The 20,989-nt window shown below is 42.2% G+C and overlaps 1 protein-coding gene across 1 annotated transcript in view; it reads left to right on the top strand.

Moving 5' to 3' along the window:
* Positions 1-5,661: 5,661 nt before the first annotated feature.
* The window catches only part of ARHGAP10 (Rho GTPase activating protein 10), a 138,735-nt gene continuing 123,407 nt past the window's right edge, over positions 5,662-20,989 (top strand). Inside the window, exon 1 of the mRNA XM_066548950.1 lies at positions 5,662-5,872. Coding sequence (XP_066405047.1) covers positions 5,719-5,872 — 154 coding nt within the window. The 5' untranslated portion in view covers positions 5,662-5,718. The remainder of the gene's footprint in view (positions 5,873-20,989) is intronic.

Below are 20,989 nucleotides of genomic sequence, written 5' to 3'. Positions count from 1 at the left end.
GTGCCGGGCCCGAGCCATCGCGCAGGCGCCGGGCGGCAGTCGGTGCTGCGGGTAAAGGTGTTTCCATGACCCACGTCCTTTCTCGGCCCGCATCCGAGCCTCTGGAAGCTGGCAGTGCAGCTCGTGCCTACGCAGGGCTGTGGAAGGGACCCGCAGCCATGCCCGATGCGGTCCCTTGGCGGTCCGGGCTGTTCAGGGTTGCTCGGCCAGCACGGAAGAACCACCGCCTTAAATGTTGCCCAGCGCTGTGTACGCACTGCCTCCCTCCACTGCCCTGTAGTCACGGTGCTCCTGACTCTAATTCCCCTCTTGGTAAGTTCCAGAGAACCTCAGGGAAGAACAACACCGGCTTTAAGTCATAAAGAAGCTTTTCTTGGACCTTTTGATTGAGAGCTCTGCTCGGCAGCAGCAGATCGCGAGGAGCAAAACCCAGAGCTTTGTTCCACATCCCAAGTTCTGTATCCTGCTCCCTCCCATGCCTGTGTCGCCACTTACCTTCCCTGTGGAGCTGTCTGCTCCGGGGAACAGCCCCCTTCGGGAACAGCCCCCTTCGGAGCCCTGGAGTGCAGCTCTAAGAAGGCAGAGTTCATTCGGTCACGTCCTACTTCTGGGACAGGAACAGGCCGTGGCATTGTTTACTAATTATGAAGCGTTTGGAAGCTGCTCATCTTTACTTGCCCGTTTTAAAGCATGAATGCAGCTCTTCCACGCTTTTACAGCTGTGGATATTGTGTGTGCATACCCTTTTAGAAACAAATGAGCGTTGTGTGAAAGTGCCAGGCCAGCATTTTGAACAAGACGAAAAGAGCACATACAGAGTGGGAGCATGAGTCTCAATGGGACGCTGTAGCAGCTAAACTGTGAGCTGTGCTAGAAAAAACGTATCTGGTAAAGCACTTGAGCTGAATGAAGTCCATGAGGATGTGCAAGTATCAGTATCAAAAAAGTATCAAATATTTCATATGAGGACTGAGCTCCAAAGGAGAATATAATACCTCATTAAATCAACTTGTTGATTGGTACCAACAAGCCTACATTCAGTTTTGAAAGAAAAAAAAAAAAAAGCTGTGAACTTTAAATTAGTTACGGATAGGGAACAACCTTCTTGGACTTTGGCTTAGTTATGCTTTCCAGCTAGACAAGGATACTATGAGGCAAAGAAAATGTTAGCACCTATGGGACATCACAAGTGAGAATGAGAGAAAAAACACAATGCAATTATCACCTGTGGTCAGTGAGGTGTAACAAGAACTGGACTGCACCAAATATTGTAATGAGTAATTATCTCTGGTCCTCCATGGTTCTCCAAACTAATTCAGCTGTATTTTTTGTCAGAGCAAATAAATGCTAGTGGGTAGCATAAATTTTTTATAGGGCATATTTTAAAGCATAAATGAAATAGTACTGTGTGCTAATTTGACCCATTTGTGAAGATTACTAAAATATGGCAGAGTAAAACCCTTGAAATTCACAGGAGTCCATTCATTTCAAAGGCTGCCGAGGATACTTGTTAATCTCATACTCACAACTTTGTGACGGAACACTTCAGGAAAAAATGGCTCCAGGATACAATGCTTTGTAACACTGACAAAACTGCTGCTTTCTAAAATAATTCGTTGGGTAAAGCTTGTGCTGTAAAGGAGTGACAGAAAGGAATGCCCATCAGAGATATACATGATTTCCATAATAATCATCAAATTGGCTGACAGTAGAATAAATAATGTTGGTCTGCATGGTGGGTGGTTGCAGACCAGTCTGTTTTTATATATGAATTGCTGATGGATGAGAGGAGAGGGATCATGCAGCCTCGAGGTATCTCACATGTGCATCAGACCCCTAAGGTCTTGCAAGTCAACTGTGATGACACAGTCATAAGCGAAATGGGAATTAGAAGGAAACTCTTTAAACCCTCTATTAAACCCATGACAGAGGTAAAAGTGCTTAGACAAAGACAAAAAAAAAATTAGAATTCCTTGGAAGGCTGCTGTTGCTAATGATGCTTTGAACAACACAGGTCTGTGTTGGAAATGGTGGGAGCTGATATCAATTCTCTGTAACAAAACATCAGTAAAACAGAAAGTTAAATTCACTAATTTCTAACCTGTCTCTCCTTAACATGCAGCCTGGAGACACAATCAGCCACACATCAGAATATCATCTTCCACAAAAATCAGAATGGTGATCTGAAAAGAACATAAGGAAGGTAAGATGGAACAAAACATATGATATGCTGGTGTATGCCTATTGTATAAAATGACTTGAAGAGTGTATTTCCTGAAACCATGCTTGCAGTGAATGTCAAAGGAAAACAACCAAAGCAAAGATAAATACACACTGTATGGACAGGATATTGATACAGCTTCACATAGTCAATCTATGTCATAGTCTCTTAAAAGAGGCTACAAGAAGACTGTAAAATTTGATGACCTTGAGTAGGGAGTGGCAGAAAAGCAGAGATTTTCTGATACAAAGCCACTTTGAGCCTTAATTAGTGGTAATTAGTGGTAAAAGGGCAACTCCTTTTATTGCTCATTACATGGGTAATTGTTGTGCATAAATAATAGCTTATTATTTCTCCTCAGTGTTCCATCTTTTGTTTTAAATCACAATTCTGCTTTCCAGAGTGTGAGAATATTTTGAACTTGTGGGTCAAGTTTAGGAAAACATATATTTAATAACTATGGTGGTAGGAGTCTAGCATGTTGTTTTGATTGACTGGATAAAGAGTGTAGAATTTCAATTTAGTAGTGAGTTTGCTTTCCTGTTTTATTATGTAAATAGAAGTTGATTTTCTTTATTCTGCAAAAAAATATGTTATTTTTATGTATATAAATTGGACTGAATGCTATTCTTGGCTACAACTAAAAAGGAATACATTTTTACTTCACATGTTTGAGGCAGGTGGACCAATTTCCTGTGATGGGCCTGTCATAGTAGGACAAATCTAAATTTCAGACCTGCTGGGTTTTTTTGCCAGCTAAAAATCCCCAGGACTAAGACAAACATTCAATTTTTAAAGTAATTTTTATTTCAGTGCAGGCAACTCCACACAAAGCATGGGGCCCCACTACTTTACAACACTTCAGTGAAATTTTAATAGGGAAATTAAAATAACTAAAAACAGCCATGAAAAATATTATTCTAACTTTAATGCTAAAGACAACTACAGAACAAAGTAAACAAACTATCCATGTAAGGCATACCTATACTTGAAATGCTGCTCTAGTAATCTAAACAGAGATAAAGATTGTTTGTTTTTTAAGGTGGTTTTCTTTTTCTTTTTAAACTGATTTTTGAATAGCATAGAAACTTCTCAGCTAAGTAATATTAGAAAATAAGTATCAGCAGATAATGTGATCTAGCAGGTGGAACTCTTGGCTGAAAAACTGAACATTCAGGATCAGCTCTCAATAGCCCCTCCTGGTCTGCTGTGATTTCAGCAGATCATCTGCACGTTTAGGCAGCATCTCATTTGGAGGGGCCACACTCATTTTCAGACTACTTTCAGAAACTACACTTACCCCATGAGCCTTCATGTCAAGCCCCTTCTCCCTGCCCCTGTCTTTACATAATTGTGTTTTCTTACCATCCTTATCTACATGAACAATGAGAACTTTATCTTGCCCTTTGATCATGAAATTCTGTGTTTACTCACTTGAGCTCTGTGATTGCTGCCAGATGAGTAACACAGATCCTCAGTCTGGTTTCTGAAGCAGGCTCTGAAGTGGTCAGGTTTTAAAAATCCCAAATGTTTGCAAGATTGAATACTTCCCAATATACAGCTTCATGAACAGGAGTAATTAAAAATGAGATTTGTAAAGTGCCCACCTATTTCCATACTTGACTTCTCCAGGTCAGTGCATTGGGTCATACAGAAAAAGCTTGATAGTTACACCACCATTTATCTTCATCTCAGAGATGCAGTTTGGGCTTTACTGTGGGCCCAACAATAATACATTTAATTAATACCCAAGATCATTGCTTCAAATGGAGAGGGAACCCATTTTGCCAAAATACAGAAAAAAATAGATTGAATTGACTCCCAAAGTAGACACTCATGACTAAAATATATATATACACCTCCCAATCATCTGAGAAAGTCCCATGAAAGCACTCTGAATTGCACTACTGTCAAACCATTGAAACCATGAATTATAGCTAAATTATAAACACAAATATAACTATAAGCCTTTTCTGTTTTCCTTATGAATTTCCTAACGTTCTTAACTGAAACAATTCAGCGTTGAGTGGTCTTCTCAGGGTCTTGCTGTTGCCACAGTTCTTGTTCACAAGACTGTAGTAGTTTATTGAATGAACACATAAAGCTGAGTCTGTATCTCCTTTACTGAGTATTTCACATGCAGACACAAGTGGGACAGGGTGAGCAACACCAGCCTTCTCAGCTGGCAGACAACCACCACCACAGCCCATTTTGGATCAAGCAGCCCATGTGCTGCTCTGTGCATCCTGCCTCTGAGAGCCTGATCAGCCCCTTTCCTAAAGCTCACAGAGGTTTCCATGAGGTGCAGGGGACCCAATGACTGGTACAATCATAGAACTATAGAATATGCTGAGTGGGAAGGGACCCATCAGAATCATTGAGTCCAACTCTGGCCCTACACAGGACATCTCAAGAATCCCACCATGTGCCTGAGAGCACTGTCCAAATGCTTCTTGAGCCTCAGGCTTGAGGCTGTGACCACTTCCCTGGGAGGCCTTTTCAAGTACCCAACCACCCTCTGGGTGAAAAACCTTTTCCTGATACACAATGTAAACCACCTATGACTCAGCTTCATGCTGTTTTCTCAAGTCCTGTCATTGGGTACCACAGAGATCAGTGCCCACACCTCCTCTTCCCCTCATGGACAAGTTGCAGGCCACAATGAGATCTCTCATCAGTCCCCTCCAGGCTGAACAAACCAAGTGACTTCAGCCGCTCCTCATATGGCTTCCCCTCAAAACCCTTCACCACCTTTCTTGCCCTCCTTTGGATGCTCTCTAATAGCTTAATGTCGTTTTTATACTGTGGCACCCAAAACTGTCCCCAGCACTCAAGGTGAGGCCGCCCCAGTGCAGAGCAGAGCAGAGCAGGACAATCCCCTCCCTTGCTCGGCTGACGATGCTGTGCCTGGTACTCCCCAGAACAGGGTTGGCCCTCCTGGTTGCCAGGGCACTCTCACATTCAACTTTCCATGGACCAGGACCCCCAGGTCCTTTGCACAGCGCTGCTGTCCCGTTCCCCAGGTTACACACGGAGCCAGGGCTGTCCCGTCCCAGGTGCAGACTCCTGCACTTGCCCCTGGCGCGGTTGAGTGATTGTCCATCGGTAACTTACCGAGGCGTCCCTGCGGAGCACAGGGCTCTCTCGGTAGCGGTACCTGCCCCCGTTCTCCGCTCGGGGACGCCCGCAGCGCCTCAGTTGAGCCGCCCTGCCCGGGCACCGGGGCGGCACCGAGGCGGCCCCAGCGCCCCGCCCGGAGCCGCTGCCGCCGCGGGGAGCTGGGAAGGGGCGGGCCGCGGGCTCTGCCCGCCCCGTCCGGGCGTGTCCCGGCGGGGCTGCCGGGAGGGCGGCTCCGCTCAGCTCGGCTGTCTGTGCCCGCGCCCAGCCCTGTGCGGGGGGAGCGGCTGCTCCGTCTTTGTGGCCGCGGCTGCGGAGGGCGGCGGTGCTGCGGTTCGCGGGGAGCCGAGCCCAGCGCGGCGGCGGCAGCAGCGGCAGCCATGGGGCTGCAGCCCCTGGAGTTCAGCGACTGCTACCTGGACAGCCCCTGGTTCAGGGAGCGGGTGAGAGCCCACGAGGCCGAGCTGGAGAAGACCAATAAGTTTATCAAGGAGTTGCTGAAGGATGGGAAGAACCTGATCGCCGCGACCAAGAGTGAGTGGCGGGGAGCTGCGGGGGCGGCTGCCCGGCGCCGGGAGCTTTGCCTTTTAGCCGGCGGCGCTCGCCTTTGTGGCACAGAGCTTTGCACTGGCGTTCTCCAGCCTCTCCCTTGGGCTCCCCATCAGCCGCTTGGAGATGCAGGTCCTCTCCCGCCCTTCTCTGCGTAGGGGAGTAAGGGATAGAGGCGGTGGCAGCGCCGGGGGACTCCTGTTGCATCTGCCCGGTTCCTGGGCCGGGCCTGGCTTCTGTGTTCGGCGGTGCCGAGCCCGGAGCAGCCCCGGCTGCCGTGTGAAATCCGCCGGGAGCACTCGGTCACTCGGTGCCAGGTGTTGCCGGTGCGCTGCGAGCTGAGCGGCCGCAAATCGCCTACTGACCATAGCCATGGCGTGCCTGTGCATTGCCGCCTGTGGAGAGGCTGCTGGAAAATACCTCTGTCAAAAGAAGTGTGTTCAGGAATTTTCAGACTTAGTTTTGTGCTGACAGCGCTGGTTACCAGTTCTATGCCTTTGGCCTCTTAAAATGCGGTCGTGTTTTGTTAATTTTGCGTTTAATTGTTGGGTATATACATAGTGTATATAAATAGTTAGCTATAATGTGTTTTATGTGGGAATCATGTTTTTTGCCTTGAATAACCATGTTCATGCATGTTCTTAGTATTTTTTGATGTTGTTTTATTGTGCTAATGTATTTTTTTCCATTTAACATAAGACACAGTTGTGTAGTCACCTAATTATTTAGTAGGACGATTTGCTATACCAATTTTTCAAATAAACCACTAATAGTGCTCTGGCACTTTGTTCTCGGAAGTGCACAGCACCTATGATATGATAAACTTCTGAAGCCAGGAAATCATGCTGTCAGGATGTTTCCATTAAACTGATAGGGTTTTGGCTGGTGGTTTGATCAGTGTAGCTGCCTGGATATGGTGAAGTTTTTAAAACCAGAATTAACTCATTTCTGTAAATAAAAACCACTGTTTTCTGGTTTTGTCTCTGGTAGAAAATGCCATGTCAAATGTCACTTTTCTGTAACTGTTATTCTTTGGCCAGTTAACATTCAGTTACTGCACATTGTGATCTTGGAGGATTATTCAAAATCTGTGACTTGAAGTGTCAGTATAAATCATCTTAACTTGGAGTATAAAGTAAAAAAGTGTCTCCAAAATTGGATAAGAACAGTAGAGAGAAATAATTCAATTTCTCTTCCTTAAGCATCTAGACATTATTTTGGCAACAGCCCCAAGCTCTCAGTTGCTCATGTACAGTAATGTATACAAAACTTAATTTGAAAGCGTTGAGCTGGCTGTGGTGAGGAAAGCCCTAACTCAAATGAGCATCCTGTCCACAGCTGGCTGTCCACGGCGTACCAGAATCCTGTGCTGCTAAACTGGCTTTGTGTGCAGTGCTCAGGGTGCTTTTCTGTGTATGGTGGAAGCCAAGTGTGCTGGCCAGAGCCACCTGGCCTGAGAGGGCTCCATTAAATACTTCAGGCTAGCCCATGAGGAATATTTAGAGAGGCTGTCTGAGATCCTGCCTGTTCAGGTCTAAGCACCGCCTTCCTTTCTGAGATGAGAGTCAGAAGGTTTATTCTTGAGTTTAGTTGCTGTACCTTATTCTAGCCACCATTTTCAGCATACTTGTTTAAAAAGTACAAACAGGTTAGACCCTTCTTCCCACATTTCAGGTTTCTGCAGCTGTCTCTCCTCTTTAGAGTGCCCTGAGTGACAGGTTTGAAGCTGAATTGCCTTCCGCTGGTGCTGGTGAAGGAGTGCCACTGTTAAACAGACATTTAAAGACAAATTAAAGTAGAGGGAGCACAAGGAGCCCAGTGGTTAGCGTATTGGCCCTCCTTGTGTTTTCAGAAGAAAACGTTATCATCTAAATTCTTTGAGGAAACCAAATGGGATTAGTATTTGTTCCCAAACCCAGCTTCAGAAGTGGTTTAGACACAATGGTCTATTCATTTGTGTCCAAACTGCCTTTTCTGCACAAAGAGTTTCGCTGCAATTTTGAGAATGTGATAATATAGCAGGGTGTAGTGAGTTTAGATGATTGCCTCTTAAACAACAGTTGCTGACAATTTTTAGAAAATTGTTTTAGTCTTTTGAACAAAAAAATATCATCTTGATAATAGCTAAAATATTTCCCTGTTTCTAGAACCAGGTAAAAGATGAGATTTGCACCTGGTGTAATTGATATGTGGGTGTGATAAGCCGCTCTGAGTGGTGTGTAAAGTATAAAACATAGTCAGTGCACTATTGTTCTTTAATTTGTGGGAGATGTGTAATTTGTGGGACTGCAACAGACACTGTCAGCATTTCCCTCCCTTAGCCATTTCCTTATTTCACTTGTAAAGCTGGCAGCAAACGTTGTGGGGATTCTTTAGGTGTGAATAACTGATGCAATTGACTAGATCCCTCTTCCTGCCTGACAGACGGCCTTGTCAGTGGCTTTGATGCTGCCTGCACTGGGTTACATCTTGACAGGTGATAGCAGATACTGCTACCACTCCCTCTAATCCATAGGAGCTATCAGTGTCTTGCAGGGCACAACAGTAACACGATGTGGATCCTCTCACTGGCTCCTTTCCCTTAGTCTCCTCAGTCGTATGAGATGGTATTTTTCACCTAAAACTCAGAAGAATTGATTTTTGTTAGTACAGGACTGTACTACTTAAAAAAGAGAACAAAAAAAAAAAAGAATTTGTGTTCCTAAATTGTTGAATTTCCAGAGTCAAGCATACTTCAAGTGTGTCTTTACACTTTAAAGTTTCAGTAGTTTCAGTAATGTGATAGAGAGATAAACAAGAGTGACTCAAAGCTGTCTGTTTCCTGTGTAAGGTTTTGAATCACTAAGTTGTCTAGTTCAAGCTAAATATTGGAAAGATGAGTTAGCAATAGGTGGTTCTTCCTTTTCTTATAACAGTTAAATGTGTTTAAAAGGAGTACAAACCCATTTTTCCTTACTGTTACTAATCAGTAAATACAAATGGTATACACTTGTGCTTTTTAAAATAGAAATGTAATAATATATAGATATATAGAAATAGATAGATATAATAGAAATATATTTCTTGGGGTATTGCAATTCAGTTAAACAAGTTAGGATCAATAGAGTTTATAAATAACTTCTGGATGGGGGAAGTTGTGCTTCAGTGAAAGTGAATTTAAAGGTGCCTGATAAGAGAATCCTTATTCTGAATCATGAAAAGAATGTAAAAGGTTTAGTTCTGAGCTCCTAAAAAGCTGCAGTGCAATTTGTTGGAAGCTAAAGAATACAGCACTGGATAAATACTGTGTATTTAGTCTGAATTCTTCTCCCTGTGTTGATCCAACTCTAGGTCTCTTTGCATGAGTGTGAGATTCTTGAGGGGCTTTTGAAGATATTTTTTGAAGGTATTTTTTTTTGTATACCTGCAGCAGGAGCTGTCACTGCTAATGAGATGCCAAGTGGAGTAGGAAGAGTCAGGATGAGTACAGGTTTTGGCTCTCTCACAGGGCCCTTGCAAAGGATACTCGTGAGTGCATGCTCACAGCTGTTCCACGTGCCTGAAAGCAGAGCCTCCTCATTCTTGGATTTAGGCTCAAATTGGAGCAGAATTCTGTTTGAGCCAACTACAGTGACTTTGTGATGGGCTGGCGAAGACAGAAGATGGATGTACTTGGTGCAGTGGGCATCCTGGCTATCCAGTGCAGCCCAGCATACTCAGTGACTGTTTCTATTGCCATTTTCTTTTTGTGTTTTTCATGGAAGAGTTATTTCTTGCACTCTTCCAGACAGTACACAAAATGGCAACCAAATTTATTTTATGTGTTGAAAGAGTTTGTTGGAATATACAGAGTTACTGATGAGTATTTGTTTTTACAAAGATGACTGAAGAACCTAATCCAGTCCCAAGCCCCAGTTTGGGATCTGAATTGTCCAAACCCTTATGGTTTTTCTTGGCCAGCTCTCTTGGTGTGTGGTGGTGGTTGACCTTCCAGACACTGGTCTAGTTAGATTTTGGCCTGACTTGGTGTATATATTACTATGTAAATACAAAAGCTGTGGTAATCCACATAATAACACCACATAAAAACCTCTAAGACCATTGAGCTGTGGTGCATTTTTTTCTTAAGCACTAATTGTCTATTTTTTAAAGCTTTCCTTAATATAATCTGCAGTTATGAAACCATGTGTAATGTATGCCAGCTTTCAAAGTCTTAGGAATTTTTTTTTTTGCAACAAAAATGTTCTACATGTCAAAGAAGTAAGACAAAACCACTACTATATAGGGCTTATCAATAACTGCTAGACAAGAAATGGGCATTCACTAAAGATTTAGGTAGAATCCAAAGGTTGAGTAAAAACTTAATGCCGTTCATACTTAATGGGGAAGGGGGGAATATTGCAAGAGGGTCTTAGTTGAGCTTGTGTGCAAAATTTCCTAAGTCAGCTGAGGTTAGTTAGAGCTCTATATTTTATTATTTTGCCTTGAATTCAATGAGACCTCTGAATTAATAGATCTTTACGTTTAGCATTTTAGAAAGCTGTTTTATTTTGTGATTAGTAACTCACTCCTGGGCTTTATTTCAATTGTAAGGCATGCTTTAGGTGTGATAACCATAAGCAAATCAATGTTGTATGTGAATGCTCTGAGATTTAAATTTGAAATATACTCTGCTAGGGCCATGCTAGATAAAAATTACTTTAAGGGCAGTATTGCAAAGGCTACTGAGCTGTATGTACCTTTAAAAATCTCCAACTTTCTATTGGAATTGTTTCCATTATTGAGCTCATTAGAGAACTAAGGCAAACAGGTACTTTGGGGCCCATCTTATAGAGATTTCCCTAAAGAAAGAGCTGCTGATTATAATGTAATAAAATGTTGCTTTTCCCTTCCCTTCAAGATAATTGCCACAGCTGAGGCCTAATTAACTATGACAGCACTTTATTTTTTTTTTCTTTTCTGCTTGTAGATAAAGTTGTTTCTGTACAAGGACCAGGGAAATGCTTATATTTAAGAAAGTACTCTAAAGAACATTTTGTTTAGCTCCACCCCAAGTAGAGCATTCGTTACTGTGTCAGTAGCTATAAAAAGTGTCAGGCTCATTCTGTGGAGGATGCCAGTTTGTCAGCTTGAATCTCATCTCTTCAGCTTGAATTACTAACTAGCTCCATTACTGTCTTTGTCCTGTAGATGTTCCACTGTTCATTTTTTTTTCTGTATTGAAAGCAGAGCGTTGTGCTACTGAACATCTGTGAGAGCAGAAAATATGAAAATTCATGAATTTATATGGATTTTCTTAGTTCTGAGAGATGGGAAAAACTGTCATTAAATGAACTTATTTTGTCTTTTAATAATTTGGGGAAAAGGTATCATTTTTCAGCTTTAGATAAAATGTGAGTGGTCATTAAAGAGAGCATCACTGATAGGTGTAATTGTCAGTCTTCAGGCCAAAACAAACAGAAATAAATTTATAATTTTTAGAGATGTTGTCTGGTAGATCATGTTGAGAAAGTTTTTTTCCTTGATTTTTTTTTTTTTTAATGACAAGACTTTTAGAAAGGTAATTTTAGAATTCTGTGGAATCTCAGTTTATCTTAAGTTTATCTTAAGGAGTTGTAAAAAAGAGTGGATTTGCCTTACAGTCTGTAAAGTGCCAACACCTGCTTAAAATTAAGAACAATAGGCCCACTGCTAAGGCTGTAGGTGTATGCTCTTCCTAAAATTATCCTGTGCCTTCCAGCTCTGTATTGCAAAAATGTTGCAAATTTTAGCAAGCTGACCTTATGACACTGATAACACTTCTCAAGTCCAGTCTGAAATAACTTGGTCAGTTTTATTGAGGCAGAACATGTCTTTCTGCCTGGCCCAGATGTTTTTTCCAAGGGGGCAGAAAGGAGAGTGCTGTGGTGATTTTTTTTTTTTTTTTTTTTTTTTTTTTTTTTTTTTTGGGGAAGTAGCAAACATGTTTGGACTGGCACTGAAGAGCTGCATCCCAGCGCTTGTCTCCTCCTTCCCAGCTGTTTTGTAACATGATGTAATTAATGTCTAAGGTTTACATTGACTGTAGTGCTTTTGTTTTACAATGCCAGCCTCAGTCACTACTGCAACACTTAGCACATTAACCTAAAAACCAGGGGCTTGGCTGTTTTAGAGAGAGAGTTCACAGCATGTGAATCTTGGCAATATGCTTAATGTTTTGATAGTGTGGGTTGTGGCTTATTGAGATAATTTTTATGATTTGCTCGTGTCTGATGGGGCTTCCTTTTGTGTCTAATGCCACTTTTATGAGTTTCAGTACCATATTTACTGTTCTATGACCGTTGTCCTTTAGATATTACAATATGCTCAGCGTTTTGGTTATCTTTAAAAAGTCTTCGAGTTTCTGAGTTGGCTAGTTAAGACACTTGGAGCAATTGAATGCTTTCTGGAGTATCTAATGAGTGTAAAATATATGATCAGATAAACTTGGGCACATATTGGCAGAATAATTTAAAAAAGGGAATGTAACATTCCTCTGGTGGTGCTTGCTGCCACCCACTGTAGTTGTCAATCTTAATCAGCATCTAAAATCTGCCTTGTTGCTAAGTCAAACCCATCTTCCTTGCCAAATTTAAACTCAGCCATCAGTTTTGCAATGACTTGAAGGAGGCACTTGTACTCCATCCCAGCAGCTCCTGTGGAGGTTGTTTTCCTCTGGGTGTGACTTTGATGGAGAGAGGGCAGTAATTTATGAATCCCCATATTCTACAGCTGGGATAAATGTGTGCCTTCTGTCCAAAACATGTGTCTTGTTATCTCACTGGAAATAAGATACTGGAAAGGGAAGTGTGTGGCCTGGTTTACACTGTCCTCCAATTCTTTTCCTAAACAGATAATTTTGGCAAAATTTGACAGACAACCTCAATGTCATGTTTTTTTTCTATACCTGATTGTAACTATAGCTGGAGCTTCTTGCAGATACCATATTCTTTGTCTTTTACTCCTTTTACTCTGTTTTTGTTTCCTCCCTTTGTTGTTCTTTTCCATCCTGTGTGTTTGCTCATCTTTCAGGATAAAAATAGAGAGAAAACATCCAGGCCCTCAGAAGCTATGTGGCCATCACAGGCCAAGGCCAAATCAGAAGTTCCTGTAAATCATTCATGCTAAGCTTGTCTTTTGTGGGAAAGGAGAAGCATGAGGGGAAGAATAATCTACAGGGATGGAAAATCACAGTTATTAAACAGATTGTGGTTTTACTGCAGCCCAGACCTTTGAATAAACCCCCTGTTGTTGCCTCTTTAAATGAGAGGACTGGGCAGGTGGAGGTTATTGGCTCAATAGGTAGGTCAGAGAGGGGCTTTGTCTCTCTGTAGATCTGGTTGTTACAGCTTCCCTGGGTCCTTGTCAGCTTTTGTATGTGCACCTGGCTGCTTAGGACTGCATGTCCTTGAAGGGGAAAAACAATGCTTTGTTTAATTTGGCAGGGAAAATTGAGTATCCAGGATGAAACTGAGCAGGGCTTTGTACCAGAGCTGGGCCTTGAAGGACATTGTAGTGTGTGTAGTGTCCAGGAATAGGTTCTCAGCCACTTTGTTCCTGGTGAATGGTTTTTAGCTTTAAATGTGTCCATTTCCTCCATTAGGCTTCCTCCATTAGGCATGGGGGCTTAGAAATAATGAAATAATTAATGTTGAGGAGTATGAAGTTTGTCATACATTAAGTGTTTAACCCTTATTGTATCAAATCTCAAAAATGGGGATGTTTTCCCAAGCAGAGAGAGAACACTGTATTTTTGTTTGCACCTAGTTGATCAAGGGAAGCCAGCTGATGTAAATGTTTTGGTTTAATCTGTGATTTTGTCAGTCATTAGAGTTGCTTGCTTTGAAAAATATTACTAATATTTAAATGTTTGTGTGTTGGAACAAAAAAAAGTATAGGGAAACTTGTAGCAGTTTTACATAAAAGTGTAATTGCTTAGAATGTGCTTCCTTAAAAGAAACCCTGTTGTCTTGCAAACAGGTGGAGGGGGCACGCTGCCAGGTCTCAGAGGATCTGACACAAACTTGTCAAAATATCATTTTGACAGTGGGTCCCAGTTCTTAGAAATCGGTTGTGGGGCTGAGCTTGCAGCTTATGTAGATTAACAGACTGTGACTGCATAGAACATAGACTGCCTTTGGAACACATCAGTGCTCTGAGAGCAAAGCAGTGTAACTTGTTCATGCCTTTTTCCTCTTAAAATCCCAGGCAGTAAGCTCTCTGTTGGAGAGGACGGACTGACAAACTCAGTCACGAGCCAAAGGACTTTCTCCAAAGCTTTTTGCCTGTTCAACTCGTCAGCCTGCAAGCTTTTCAGGAACAAAGCTGACTTTGTCCAGTCTGCTCTCAAACACTTGCTCTGTGGTAATATTACTGTTCTTTTATTGTGCTTCATTTCATGCTTTCAGTCATTCCAAAATGCACAGTTTCAAATTTCTGCTGTGCATGTTGTAGCTGTTCCCTTGTTCCAGGGGATTCAGCATCTTTGTGAAAAGAAAACAAACTGCCTAGAATTATTGCCTTTATTTATTTATTTTTAATTTTTAGAAGTGTCATGGCTTAATCCCAGCTAACAACTGAGAATCACACAGCCACTAGCTCATTCTCCCAGCTGGTGGGATTGGGGAGAAAATTAGAAGAGTGAAAGCTAGAAAACTCCTGGGTTGAGATCAAGAGAGTTCAACAGGGAAAGCAAAAGCCATGAGCATCAATCAAGCAAAACAAGGAATTCACTTCCCATGGGTGGGCAGCCAGGTGTTCAGTCATTTCTAGGAGAGCAGGGCCCAATCATATATAAGGGTTACTTGGAAAGACAAATGCTGCTACTCCAAACATTCCCCCACTTCCTTCTTTATGACACCGTAGGTATAGAAATTGCTGCTTATCAAACCTGATTTCCTTTTATAACAAGGTAATGCAGCTGGTTGATCAAGGGAAGCCAGCTGATGTAAAAGTTTCGGGTTTCAGCAAAGCTTGACTGGTGTCTCTCACAGGGTCCATCTGCACAGGCTGTACAAACAGACCATGCAGTGGGTGTGCAGCTGGCTCACAGGCTGGGCACAAAGGGCTGGACTGAAGGGTGTGCACTGGAGACCTGTCACTAGTGGTGTTCTGTAGGGCTCCATCTTAAGCCCTGCACTTTTCAACATCCCCATTAAAACTTGGATGCAGGACTGGAAGGGATACTAAACAAGCTTGCAGATCACACAAAGCTGGGGGGAGCTGTTGATTCCCTGAAGGCAGGGAGGCCCTTAGAGAGACCTTGACAAAATAGAGGGCTGGGCAATCACCAGCCAAGTGAAGTCCAGCCAGGGCAAGTGCCGGATTCTGCACCTGGGACAGGGCAACCCTGGATGTATGGACAGACTGGGGAATGAGAGGCTGGAGAGCAGCACCTTGCAAAGGGCCCTGGGTGTGCTGGTTGATGGAAAGTTGAATGTGAGTCAGTGCCCTGGCAGCCAGGAGAGCCAACCCTGTCCTGGGGGGCATCAGGCACAGCATTGCCAGCTGGGCAAGGGAGGGGATTGTCCTGCTCTGCTCTGGCCTCACCTCGAGTGCTGGGGACAGTTTTGGGTGCCACAGCGTAACCAAGATATTAATCTATTAGAGAGTATCCAAAGGAGGGCAAGAAAGGTGGTGAAGGGTTTTGAGGGGAAGCCACATGAGAAGTAGCTGAAGTCACTTGGTTTGTTCAGCCTGGAGGGGACTGATGAGAGATCTCATCGCAGTTACAGCTTCCTCATGAGGGGAAGAGGAGGGGCAGACACTGAGCTCATCTGTGTGGTGCCGAGTGACAGGATGTGAGGGAGTGGCCTGAAATTGTGTCAGGGGAGGCTTAACTTGGATATCAGGAAAAAATTCTTTCCCCAGAGGATGGTTGGGCACTGGAATGGGCTCCCCAGGAAAGTGGTCACAGCACCAACTCTGACAGAGCTCAAGAAGCACTTGGACAATTCTCTTGGGCACATGGTGTGACTCTTGGAGATGGCACTGTGCAGGGCCAGGAGTTGGACTCAGTGATCTTTGTGGGTCCATTCCAACTCAGCATATTGTGTGTAATATCCCTTCAGTCAGTTGGGGTCACCTGTTCCAGCTGGGTCTCATCCTAACCTGTGATGCACCCCCAGTCTCCTCACCAGCAGGGCTGTACAAAAACTAGAAAAGGTTTGGCTGTGTGTAAGCCCTGCTCAGCAATAACAAAAACATCCCTATTACTGTCACTGTGTTCAGCACAAATCCAAAACTCAGCCCCATACCAGCCACTATGAAGAAAATATTTTCTATCCCAGCCAAAACAAACAAAAGAAGTAGAAGAATCTAATGTTGAAAGAAATGCTTCTCTCTCCCATGGCTATTTTTGTTTCGTTTCACAAAACACATTTATGTGTCTTCCAACACCATTACTGCTCATGGGACCATGAGGTTCTGTAGGGTTGTCCCTGAGGGGGAAGGCTGCCATCCTGAGGGGTAGGGAACTAGCTAGTCAAGTGTGGAAATTTATTGTTGTCAATTGTGTCTCTCCTCTCGCTGAAGTTTTTTTGCAATGTTTTGTGGAGGAATAGTTCTAAGCTCCAGACATGCAGCTCAAGTTTTTAGTTAGTCTAATGTGTTGTTAGTTAGTCTAAATGTAGTTAGCCTAATGTGTTGTGTCCTTGAATGTCATATGTAGGAACTTGGCACTCTATTTAGATAACTTTTCTGGGGGCCTGTAGCAAAACTGAAGGAGATTGGAACTTAGTGAGCCAAGTAGTGCAATCAGCTCTGAGAATATTGATGACTAGAAATGACCTTGGAGAGGGCTGAGACCTGAAAACAAACAGATTGAAGTTCTGTGAGAAAGGTCAGTCAACCACAGCATAACAAAATTTTACTGTGCATATACAAATATTACACTGTATATGTAGTATGTGATATCCAAGATGCAAATTTCATTTGGAAAATGTATCTGAGACTCAAGAAAAATGATTCTTTGTCTTCACTTACCTGGAAATTCAATTTCCCTTCCTGCCTCCATTATCCACTGTATTATATCTGTAATTAGAATGTGTCTTAGGTATGAATTCCTCTTTATTAATTTGCCAAAATAATTTATAATTTGGTGCAACATAATTTGTATATAGGGCACTTTCTTTTTTTTTTGTTGCTGCAAATAGGTCGCTGCCAGTCTTGAGGATCTTTCTATAGCGGTCATGGTTCATGTCTGCAAAGTTAGTTCTCTTTTCATATACATGAGTAATTTTGTTATAAATGAAAGACCAAGCTGTGTCTAGAGGAGTGACTTTGTGAGCAGCTTTGGACAAACCTCTCACTAGTTTATATCTTTCTTTTCATCACTATTTAATCTATTGCTTCAAATTTAGGGTTATTAATCTGCTAAGCATTTCATGAATATTGAAATGTCACAAGTGTTGTGTATGAGTCCTTTCTGCATTAGGGGAGGGAGGCTGCTCTTTTTCTGCAGTCATGATTTGAACTGAACAGTAGTTATAAACTGGTTTTATCCTCTTCAAGTAAATTAGCTTAATACAGAATCTGAGAGGAGGATGTTCCATATTCTCCAGCAGTCATGTGGTGGACATCTCAGTACAGAGGGCATGGCAGTATGAGCTCAGAAGGCAGCTGTTCTGCCCTTGCCGTGCAGACTTTTCCACTGGAAATTTCAGTCAGCAGTTTGGCTTTTCTAAGGTTTCTAGCATGTAATCATTCACTTTTTTAAATAGAAAGCATGCAGATGTGAAGAAAAACAGGTATGCCAACCTTGCTATAACACTTCATGGATGTACTAATTCAGGTTGGTAAAGTTATTGCTAAGCTTGCTTCATTGAGGAGGCTTTTTTTTCCTCTTGTATGTTTTTTTGTTGTTGTTGAAATGAAAGTGTTTAGAAGGAAGCTGGCTTTAATACCTTCTTGGAAATTAGCTTGGCATAATTACCATCGATGCATTTAAAAATGGAATTAGGAACTAAGATGTCAGGCAGGAAAAGTAGCAATTTTTTTTTTGGATGAGGGAAGCAACTGGACCACACAGGCAAGTAATCTGATAGTGCCTCCTCCACCACTTCTCTCTGGTACACAGAAAGGTTTCTTTCAGTGGAACTTAACTGTGTTTGTAAGCCACACATAACTGAAACAAGTAATCAAAGACCCTCCTGAAACAAAAGCTTCTGATACCACAAAAATGTCAAATAACTCCCAAATAATTCTATCAACGTTTATTTCAATTTCAGTCCTTTTGTACATAAAGCTTTATGCATGTGCTTTCTGTTCCTGTAGTGATAGCTATGGTTTGCTTGCTTTTAGAATCTTGAAGACTTGTGAGCAGATGAAAGGGATTGTATGCTTTTGATGTGTCAGGTTTGATAGCAAAGCCTTGCTAAGAGAATTTATCTTTAAGGAGTGTTATCTTTGAATAAGGATGCTGTTTTTCATAGGGTTTCAGGAAAAGAAAATGCCTTCTTTCAGTTTCTATTTTAAATATAGAATATTTCCATATTTAATAGTGGTCTGGAGGTGATCTCATGTATCATGAGGACATTATTGAACAGCCTTATTGGAACAGTGCTTCCTAGACCCTATTATTAGTGTAGTAGCTGAGAGAGATAGGAGCAGCTGCTGAGTTTTGTTCTGAGTGCCTGAATGGGTGTGTTGGGGAGGCATTCCCAGTGACAAGCCTCTGCACTAGGGGATGCCAGGAAGGAATTTTGATTGGAAAATAGTTGACAGACATGATCTCAGTGGTTGGTGATTCTGTCTCTTCTTTCTCTGTCTTCCCTCTGAGAGGTCTGAGTAATGTAACTTTTCAGATTCCTTCTGTAGTTGGCAGAAATTGCTGCCTTCTTCACCTCATTTGATGTCTTTAGCTGCTTTTCTGGTGAACATTTATAGAGCAAACTCTGGTGAATGTTCAAGTTGAAGTATTAGGGATGAGCAGCAAAGGTCTATAGCATGGGATTTAGCACATGCTACCATGGAGACATGCTCATGCTTCCTAAGAGGTTTTGGGATAGAGCTGTAGGAGAGAACAACGGCTGAATCAAATCTTCTTTGAAGTGTGTACCTCTAGTTCCTTGCTAGGCTTTGGAAAAGATAACCTCAAACCAGGGTGGCCAATGACAGTTGAATTTTTAGTCACAGCAGAACAATTAAAAGGGGGAAGGACATTTCTTTTGTAGCTCTGTAAAAATTGATGTCAGTATTTAGTAATGTCAAAGGAAGAGAGCACGTCAATTCTCTTCTGGAGAGGGGTGTGGTGGGGTTTCTTTTTTTCTTGCTTTCTTTAAGACACTTGCTTATAACCAGTTGCTTTGCTTCCAGAGAGGGACCCTTTATACTGCTTTTTAGTGCAGTTTGCCTCAGCCTTTTCAGGTGATTAACCTTTTTCAGGGGGAAAAAGTAAAAAAACATACTGTTTTGTATAACATTATAATATTTAATAATATTGAATGATAGCATTCATTTATTGAGCATCATTGAGTGAGTTTGTTTTCATTTTCCCTTGTGTTTTTTGTTTGCTTAAACATGTTGAATTTGATTGCTGGCAGTCACTTTTCTCAAGTTGCCTTTTGATACTTCATGGACTTCTCGTGGTTTTTGGATCAAAGCCCATGGGAATGTTTTAGTGGTATGCGCAGTATAGGGAGCTGAGAATTCCTTGATGTCGTAAACAGTTCCATTAATGTTTGTTTTCTTAAGTTATAATGATGTTTGTCTGTGAGCTGGTTTAATGTTTGTTTTCATTTCAAGAAGATACATAGTTACAGCTGTAAGTGAGTAATGAATGTGAATAGAGGGAATTGAGAGTTGTTGTTTTGTGTCCCAGCAAAACGAAGCACGTCTGTCTGGCAAAGACTAATTCTTCTGCATACTCTTAGTGATACCAGATACTTAGGAATCCAAGTCAGAGGGAAATTCCTTGCTTTGCCCTATACTCCTGCAATGAGCAGCTTGGTGTGGTTGGGATTCTTGATAGCATGAAGCTTCTTATTTGGGGTTGCCACTAGAAAAACCCAGTAGAAGGATTTATATGCAGAAAATGTCATCAGAAGAATTAAGGGTGAGTTTATTTACTTATGATCAGCCAAGTCACAACCCGTTTTAAAGTCTTGCTAATGGCTTCCTGTGTTCTATTTGTAGTACTGTGTTTTTTTTGGTCAGGTGAAGCATGTACACATTAAAGCACATTAATATGAGATTTATTCTTAAAAATAAACAAACAAAGCTCTTAACCTATATAGCACTTAAAAATCCAAAGTGCTTAAAGCATTTTAGATGGGAACCTTTCAACATCCTGTGCACTAGGTTGGGCTGTGGCTCTGTTTACACATGGCTGAAGGGAGAGGCCAAGTGATTAGATAGGATTGCACATCAAGCCCTCACTGGAGATAGAGTTAGTTATTAGGAGGCCCTGACATTTAACCTTTTTACCCATGCATTGGCATATTTTGTTTTGTCAGACAGCCTGGAGACATTGGGATTGTGGTGTAAATTGTGAAAGTTTCGGACTGCCCATCGAATTCCCTAACCAGTGATCAGAACTGTTTTGGTGTAGATTCTTGCAGATTCAAAGAGAGTGTTGGATTTTAAATGCTCATTTTATTGTGCAGTCATGTTAAATGTTCCAGCGAGGTGGTGAAGCCATCTGTTTGATTCTTGGTACTTTCTGGAATATGGAGGACATGGGACTGTTCTTACCTTGGTGTTCTGAGGGAATTTTGAATGTTTTGGCTTGTGCTGGTTGGAAATGTACCCCAACTCCAGCAATTGGTTCCAGAGCTACATGCAGTCAGGCAACAATCTACACACACTGCACTAGTTACAGTACAGTGCCTTTGGCTTGTCCAAACCTCACCTTGAGCAGCTCACTCAGGCTGAAGGTGCAGCTGGCTGTGCCACCCTGAGCCCCTGCAGTGTCCCTTGACTCAGTGCTGCCTCTCTGCTGCTCCTTGCTTCAGTCTGTCTTACATGGAGCCAGAGCCTTTGGAGCTCACTGCCAGTTTTGACTGTTTTCTCCTTTTCCTATCAGTGACCCTACCCAACGTAGTCTCTGCCCTTACAGATGGTTACTACTGACACCAGTCCTAAATTTAGCTCTAAATTTTTTCTTCT

This window comes from Molothrus aeneus, chromosome 4 (assembly GCF_037042795.1).
Source record: "Molothrus aeneus isolate 106 chromosome 4, BPBGC_Maene_1.0, whole genome shotgun sequence".
NCBI lineage: Eukaryota > Metazoa > Chordata > Aves > Passeriformes > Icteridae > Molothrus > Molothrus aeneus.
Note: the sequence above shows the minus strand (reverse complement) of the source record. Positions and strands in the feature narration are given on the sequence as shown.